Source organism: Cicer arietinum, chromosome 4 (genome assembly GCF_000331145.2).
Source record: "Cicer arietinum cultivar CDC Frontier isolate Library 1 chromosome 4, Cicar.CDCFrontier_v2.0, whole genome shotgun sequence".
Lineage (NCBI taxonomy): Eukaryota > Viridiplantae > Streptophyta > Magnoliopsida > Fabales > Fabaceae > Cicer > Cicer arietinum.
Genome location: NC_021163.2, coordinates 27,656,392 through 27,664,645, shown reverse-complemented (window position 1 = coordinate 27,664,645; position 8,254 = coordinate 27,656,392). Strand labels below are relative to the sequence as shown.

The window sequence follows — 8,254 nt, the reverse complement described above, 5'->3', positions numbered from 1 at the left end:
GGCTACTAGAGGAGTGGAAGTTAGCACAAAATCTACAACAAAGACAAAGGTTAAATGGTATAATTAACTCCCTCATAACTTAGTGAGGGAGGATACCAGAGAGGATACCAGAGTCTGGATAATTGATGGTAATGGCATGTATTTTGTCTGAAGTGCTTACATTTTATATCTGAATGATTTTATTGATACTTCAAATTTCAAAATGGCAGTGAAAATTCAATGCAAGTCATCAATTGTGGTATGCGGTTACTAGAGGAGTGGAAGTTAGCACAAAATCTACAACAAAGACAAAGGTTAAATGGTATAATTAACTCCCTCATAATTTAGCTTAAACCCATTGATGGAAGATATAAATATAATGTGGATGCTTCTTTCTCTAATATCTCTAATCGTGTTGGCATTGGTGTCTTTATTAGAGATGATGGAGGAAATTTTGGTTTTAGTTAAAACAGAAATTGTTCACGCCCATTTGTTTAGGTTTTGAAGGAGAAGCACTTAGGTTACTAAGTGTTTTACACTGGGTCCATGATCTTCAACTTGCATTACTGGATTTTGAATTAGATTTGAATGGTGTTGATAACTTTCATTCTATATAGCAAAACAAGAGTGAATTAGATGTTATTATTTATAACTGTCGAGCTATTTTCCTTTCCTTTTAGAAACTTTAGTATTGAGTTTGTAATGAGACAAGCAAATTATGCGGCTCATGCCCTAGCAAAGGTAGTCACGTCTATAGGTAGTCTTCATACTTTTATTGATATTCCAAATTGTATTCATGATATTAATATTAATGAAATGCTATAAGTACTTGTGAGTCAAAAACAAAATATTTAAATAAAATATTTAGAATTTTATTTATTTTATATTAAAAATAAACTTTGTATTAAAAATTATATATAGTAAAATTAAAATATTAAAAATATTAAATTTAAATAAATAAAATTTCAAAAATTTTAAAGTTTTAAATTATTGTTGGATAAAATAAATAATTTTTGAATATTTCATTTTTTATTTTATTTATTTTAGTTTATAAGTAAAATAAAATAAATTTACTTTTAATATGTAAATAAAATAAATACCAAATAGTATTAAAAATGTAATAAATTTAAATATGAAATATACTATTAAAATATTTAAATTAAAATTAATAAAATTTTAAGTATTTTGTATAAATATTTTAAAATTAGTTAAATAATTTTTAAATATTTTTCAAATTTAATTTTAAATATTTTAATATATGTAAGTAAAATAAAATAAAGTGTTTTTTAATATTATAAAATTAATAACAAAAATAAGTTAATGACAGTGTCATATAAAAAATAGTAAGTTTTTTGAAAAAGTAGACATTAGAAAAAATTTAATATCAAAAAACTTTAATTTAAGTTTTTTCGAATACATTTGTTCTTCGAAAAACTTTAAATTAAATTTATTTAAATTTTCTATAATACATTTGTCTACCGAAAAACTTAAATTTAGAATATCTAAAACACATTTGAATTCTAAAAAACCAAACTTTGAAGTTTTTAAAACTCTTGTTAAATTTTCATTATCGTAGCTATTACATTGTGCAATAAAACTTACTTTAAACTTGAGTGATACTTTTCATTTTTATAAATTATTACACCAAAAGCATATCCATTCAATTAGGATCTTATTATCAACATCTTCCATTTTTTTGTTACAATAGAGGGGAATATCTTCTTTTATCTCCCAATCATTTTATATTACTTGGTGTTTCTAAGACTTCTCTCTACATTTCTAACTTTCTATTTATTTCTTTTCACAACGATCATCCTTACAAAGCATGTACCGTTACCATCTTCTATACACACAAAAATACTTCGGAAAAAAATTAAGGAACACTGTTTTCAGATCATAAATTATATGTTACAGCTTGCTGTTTCATGTCCTCATGAATCATAAAACAAGCGCACCAAAAAAAAGGAACTTATACAAACTATATTTCAGTTTTCCTGTTACTGCCCTAAAAGGCTGCACCGAAACAAAAAGGACAGTAGCCAAACTCAATTTGCAGGACACGTGAGCATGTTGAAACCTGTAACAGTGCTGTCAGGTATACTCAAGTTCATCTCTTGGCTGGTAAGCAAATCCAACGATACCAGGCATATTAGGAGGCGGGGCTACATAGACCAAGGCAATGTAAACATTGTTATCAGTGTTGATTAATTGCCAGTAATCTGCATCAAAGTACTCTCAGCGCCGAAGGTGTTTTTGCAAGTCAGATCATTTCCTATATGTTGAACAAACGCACTGAGATGATACGCCGACACCAAAGCCGAAGAAAGCTAACTCAAGGTTTATGTATGAAACTTTGATAAACAGCTGGTGCCTTGTAAATTGTCAAAAGATGCCTGCTCATCATGCATGGGCCTACTCTAATATTGTCATCAAAATCTAGCATTCAGTAGTATGATTATAATTTATTCATTTACAAAATATCATTTAGAACAACATTCAAATGCATTTCTTACAAATTACCATTCATTAAAAAATGTAGAAGTATTACTGATATCCTACTGAGGATACAAAGAATGACACCTTATGATCCGACGGAAGCTGGGTGAGTGAATGACATCTTAGTCTTTCTGCAATTTACTATGAACAATTAGTCTTAGAAAGTAAAATCATACACCTGAAAATCCAAGAAAAAGTTATCAGAGTTAAGATTTATTAGGATTGTCTCACCTCCCAGATGAAGAAATGTCACCCCCTTATGGATTTGAGTTTGCCAAGTCATTTTGATTGTTCCCTGGAAATATTTGGGAAGTTAGTATTTTCAGTAAGACTAACTGGATAGCTACCAAAAGCAAACTACAATAAAACATTAACACATGCTCACTTCAAAGTTGAAGTTTTCTGTATACGTTTGATAAAGATGTCAGGTATACTGTCAATCAGGATTCATTTGAATAGGAAAAAATGTAACTGTGTATAGAAGTTGAGTGTAACTGGGGAAAGGATAAATTACACTCCAAAACATGCTAATTCGTCCATAATCTCCCCTTGAGACTTAAAATAGACCTCGATACCCACTACCCATGGTTGTAGCAAAAGCTATCACTATCTCCTCACATTTTTTCCGCGTTAGATGAGGAGGAGCTGATGAGAGGCACAATTGCACTTCCAACCATCTCATTGTAGCCTAATCTTTTAATGTATAGGAAACCAGCAGGGTATATAGTAAACGGGAACATATATTATGCTCGATGACAGGAAAGTCTCAACAATATTAAATGATCAAAAAATATGCTAAGAAAAGGCAACAATATAATAAATAAATAAACAAATAAAATATGTTAACATTCAGGTTGGAGTTCTGACCATGTATAAATCCACTGAATTATACAAAATAAAATATCTACCGGTTCTCCCAAAAACAGCATCTGTTCTCATCTTAAATGCGCCAAAATAAATATTCAAATTCTAAATGTGGGCAATGTAATGGACTTTCATAACAAAGCCAAATATTATATGGAAACTGTTGCCTATAGAAAAATTGAAGAACTTATAAAATAATAACACAATTAACACAGCTCCAGTTCATTTTCAAAGGGGATATAAGCATCAAAATATTCTTCCTTTAACAATTACCTAAAACAAACACATCAGGAATCACTTGGTCTATTATCCGATTCTCTTCTGATACTCTACTGGCACTCCCTACATTCATGCTTGCACGGGGTATGGATTCATTGCTTTTCTTCACCACCTTTGCCTTTCTGAGTCAATCAATATAACTAAGTTACAATTTCATATCAAATAGAACAGCTTATGATTTGAGATATGAGATACTATAACTAATAAATATCAAGAAAATTCAGCTCAAACCTGATTATCTTTCGCTTTATAATGCCTGCTTTTATCTTTGACAACCCTAATATAAAACCATGTAAATGTTAATTAAGTTGCTGCATCTGTGCATAAACAGAGGAGAAAGAATAAAAATAAAGATAAATCACTCACCTGGTTTAAGAGACATAGAGGTTGAAACAGGTTTACGATTGCCCCTCTCCGCTTTAATGGAAGCAATGACAGAATCAGCATTCAGCCCCAATCCTTTTCTTCCCACCAGCTTCACTCCTAGCTTTTCACAAAGGTAATTCAATCTCATTTCATCACCGCCCCTTACTTCTCGTAGATCAAGAACCTGTTGTCTTGACAGCAGAGTGTAAACATGAAGCTGCTGCTGCTGATTAAAATGTGACTGAAGCTGCTGAAAAAGTAATTTGTTTGAGTGTTGTTGTTGGTCTTGTTTGGCAACTTCGTGATACTTCTTTTTAGGCTCACCAAATGTTACCCTCAAGATTGCAGGTGACTTTGGATCTGCATTCTTCTGAGCAAAAATGATAGAAAAACTCCCAAATTCTATATCAGGTTCTCTAAATAAATCTGCAAGAAGGGAAGCACAAGAATGAGCGCTTGAAGGGGGCTTTTCAACCTTCACATTCATTGATCTAATATTAGCATGGTGGGCCATATTTGCTGCTTCTCTTAGACCACTTAGAAAAGCCCCATGCATAGTAGCAGGATAGCGCCTAGTGGTTGCTTCCCCAGCAAAAAAAAGTCTACCATCTCCCACACTTTCAGCTAAAATATCATAATCATCCCCTGAAGCTCCAACTGCAACATTAGAGTAAGAACCAAAGCAGAAGGGATCGCTACCCCATCTAGTACAGACAGTTTGGATAGGTTCAGGAACATTGATTCCTTTTGGTTCATAGATACCTGCACATAGATAAAGCATTTATCTTCATCTATTTTTATAAATTAAATAGTAATCATATCTAAAAAACTTTGACCAAATCACCAAATTAATTTGACTGAAATTCCGCACCAAAAACATCCCCATGATCTTTTTCTTACAATTCAAAAAATATTACTGCTGAAAAGATGATATTGAGACATACCAGTAGGAATATTAAAAAAACATCTACCATCTCAATATTGTTAAAGAATCAGAAGTGAATAGTGGTGGTGTCATATAAACTAAAGTAACACCATACGGGATTAATATAAATCCAATATTTCCAGTGTGAAGAACCTATCAGAATGGTTGACAATCTGAAACTGATTGTGATTTGTTTCTAGATTCCAGAAAAATGCTACTAGTTCACCAGTTACGCTTTTCCCTGAGCACTAAAGAAGCCTTTACATGAAATTCCATGTAACAAAAACGATACAACTTAATTTTGCTCCATCTGTCTCGTTCTATTTGTTGTTTAGGGTAATACACATATCTTAAGAAAATCATTAATTATAATTATTTTCAAAGTAAAATTATTTTTTCTGACTAGAATGCTCTTGTTGTAGCAAGAGTTACGTTAAAACAAATTAAGGGTAGGGTAAAATACTGATAAATAAGGGTATTACTATAAAAAGGTTAAATTAATCAACAAGTCCTTATAGTTTCATTATTTTCAATTAGGTCCCAATAACATAAAATAATTCACTAACTCCTTATAGTTTTAGATTTTTATTTATTTATTTTCATCCTCATAAATTAACACTGTTAATTTTCTGTTAACATGTATTGTTTCCCTTCCTTCTGCTGTAGCAAGTTCACGGTGGTCACAACACCACATGCGAGTAACAGTCTACTCAAGGAACATACTTGACTGCTGCCACTTGACACCCCATATATTCCAAATCCAAATATAATTCCAACCCAAGTGAGAAATACAGCAAGATCTCTCATTCTATGAAACAAGCAACATATCTTATACCCTATTTATTTCTAGAAGTGGGGCTTAGAAGGCAAGCTCTTGAAGTCAAGGAAATTAAAATTGGAGAACTGAGGTTGGTGGTTTCTGTGGTGAAAATTGTTATGAACAGTATCAATAGCAGTAGAATTAATTAATTATCTACTCAATGGTCAAAATGTACTGTAGAAGAGAATGGCAGCCTTGGACTTATTGATGAGCTACTTCATACTCAAGTGCAGCCAGAGTAGAGACAGTGACCACAATGAAGGTTGCAATAACAGAGACAACATTGTGTAAACAGAAAATTTAGCGATGTTAATTCACAAGGATGTAATTACAAGGGACTTCCCATTTCTTATCTTGTAAGTTGTAATTTTATTTGTGTATATTTTGGGAACATTCTTATCATTTAATTATAGTAGCTGATTTTTATGGAGCTGATGAATTATGATGGAAAAGAAATAAGAAATGTCAATGTTGTAGCTTTCACATAAAGGTTACCCTTCAGAATATGAAGAACCTTTGTTACTGCATCTGTAGGGGGCATGCTCTCAAATTTATGTGCAGCTTCTCCTGCCACTAAAGCAATCAACAGGGGACCGCCAGCAACTGTTGCATAACTGTAAAACAAAAAAAATTCCCCACGACGACTTGGATCATCAGAAAGATGCCCAAATGTATCAAGATCCATCTCCCAGAACACATGAGGAAAGAGCATAGCAACCTTATTCAGTAGACCAAAACCCAATCTTTTAATCCCATCAAGTTTTCTTTGAGGCAACTCTGGTATAAATTTGATAGATCCTTTCTTCAACACACCCAGCGGAACAGTACACAATGCCATATCACCCTCAAATACCTGACTTCCTGCATTAACCTGCACTCCATCACTTCCGTACCTAATCGTATGTACGGTTTTCTCATATAAAATTGGCACATTCTCAGCCAGGGCTTGAACCAGCTTTCCATTTCCTCCAGGCAAAAAACAATGATCTCCTCCCATATCATAGGGATCATCTTGGTCCCAAAACGCAAGTGAAAGATGTGATAGTAAACCTGCATTTGCATATTCCAAATTTGCAAGATGCCAATTGAACAACTTCATCTCCTCATCATTCACAGCATCCTTATACACTTGCCTAAACGTTTCCAACGCTGCTCCAAGAGACACATCAACAGATACCTCCCCCATTAATTGCCGAAGCCTACTTGCCTTGTCTAACAAACGATTAAAAGCAGATTCAACTTTCACATCCATATCAGGGTTAACCGGCTTTCCATCCACACTATAAAGGGGACACTTATCTCTAACCTTATGAAGCAAATCACCTAACTGTCTAGCCACAATCCCAAGAGGATTCCCTAAAGTACCTGTCAAAACACTCCCACCTAAATCAGCAGCTGCACCCACCCTATTCCCTACCTCCATTTTCTTAGTATAAACCCGTCCACCAGCCCGTTTCCTCCCTTCCAACACCGTCACTTTAAACCCAAACCGCATCAACTGCCTCGCAGCAGCCAACCCAGCAAGGCCAGCACCAATTATAATCACACCAGGCTTACTAGGTTCGGTCGGAATTTTATCCTTAATCGGCGAAGCAACACCAAAATTGATATAACCATGTGATAACAAATAATTATAAGCAGAATCCAAAAGTGAGTGATAATGTTGAGGTATATAATCAGTAAACATTTTCTTATTAACCCAAATCGAAACATTCTCACGCCATTTAGCAATAATGTGGTTCCTAATGAGAGTGTAATTCACCTGTTCGATTCCACCGATGACAGGGATAACTCCGGTTTCAATCTCTTCCTCCGAAAGCGAATCGGCCGGAAAACCGGCGCTGAGTGCGATCAATGCCTCCGTTTTGGCTTCTTTGTTTATCATAATAATCTCATCGGAGAAGTCGTGAAATTGCGTCGACGATGAGGGTGGATTTCTGATTGAAGAGGTGAGATCGTTGTTGAGAGAAGAGGCATTGAGAGTGAAAGGTGAACGAAACGACGACGGATTGCGTTGGGATCTGCCGCGCCTTCTCTTCTTTGGGACGGATAAAGAAAGGTAGTGGCTGAGGTTAGGGTTAGGGTTTTGGTCGAAATTGGGGATTGAATCGGATTGAATATTATCATGGTTAGGGTTTTGTTGAGGTGATGATACATGGGAAGGTGGAGGAGGATCCATCACACTCACTCCGATATTTTCTTATTTTTCTATCACTACAAAACCGTTTTGGAGGTTAACGGATGTTTCTGTGTATCTCCGGTGAACCTTCATACTTCCTAAACTGAAACAAACAATTCATTGTCAACGGAATATTTGAAATTAAAGACAAATATTATTAAAAAATTTAAATAGTATTTATGAAATATTTGTTTGGCAAAAATACAGGACAATAAATATATATATATATATATATATATATATAGGATAAAGTAGCTGACAGTTGAATAATTGATAAACCACATAATTTGGTGTATGTTTGATAATACTAATAAATTAATTTATAATTGATTTGATTAATTTATAA

At 33.6% G+C, this 8,254-nt stretch overlaps 1 protein-coding gene across 15 annotated transcripts; it reads right to left on the bottom strand.

Annotated features, from left to right (window-relative positions):
- Positions 1-1,852: 1,852 nt before the first annotated feature.
- FD (protein FLOWERING LOCUS D) lies at positions 1,853-8,045 on the bottom strand. 15 transcript variants are annotated; one of them, XR_012162665.1, is made up of 7 exons: positions 6,225-8,045; positions 3,985-4,746; positions 3,850-3,895; positions 3,613-3,740; positions 2,707-2,770; positions 2,500-2,616; positions 1,853-2,396 (listed from the first exon to the last, which is right to left on the bottom strand). XR_012162665.1 is itself a non-coding variant. In XM_004504463.4 (6 exons), the coding sequence occupies exons 1-5, from the start codon at positions 7,906-7,908 to the stop codon at positions 2,733-2,735; spliced, it is 2,658 nt and encodes an 885-aa protein (XP_004504520.1). In that variant the 5' UTR covers positions 7,909-8,045; the 3' UTR covers positions 1,853-2,616; positions 2,707-2,732. The 15 variants fall into 15 exon arrangements, 2 of the variants coding, with proteins under 2 accessions (XP_004504520.1, XP_004504519.1); XR_003473261.2 differs by having other exon boundaries at positions 1,853-2,415; positions 2,560-2,616; XR_003473262.2 differs by having other exon boundaries at positions 2,560-2,616.
- Positions 8,046-8,254: the final 209 nt, after the last annotated feature.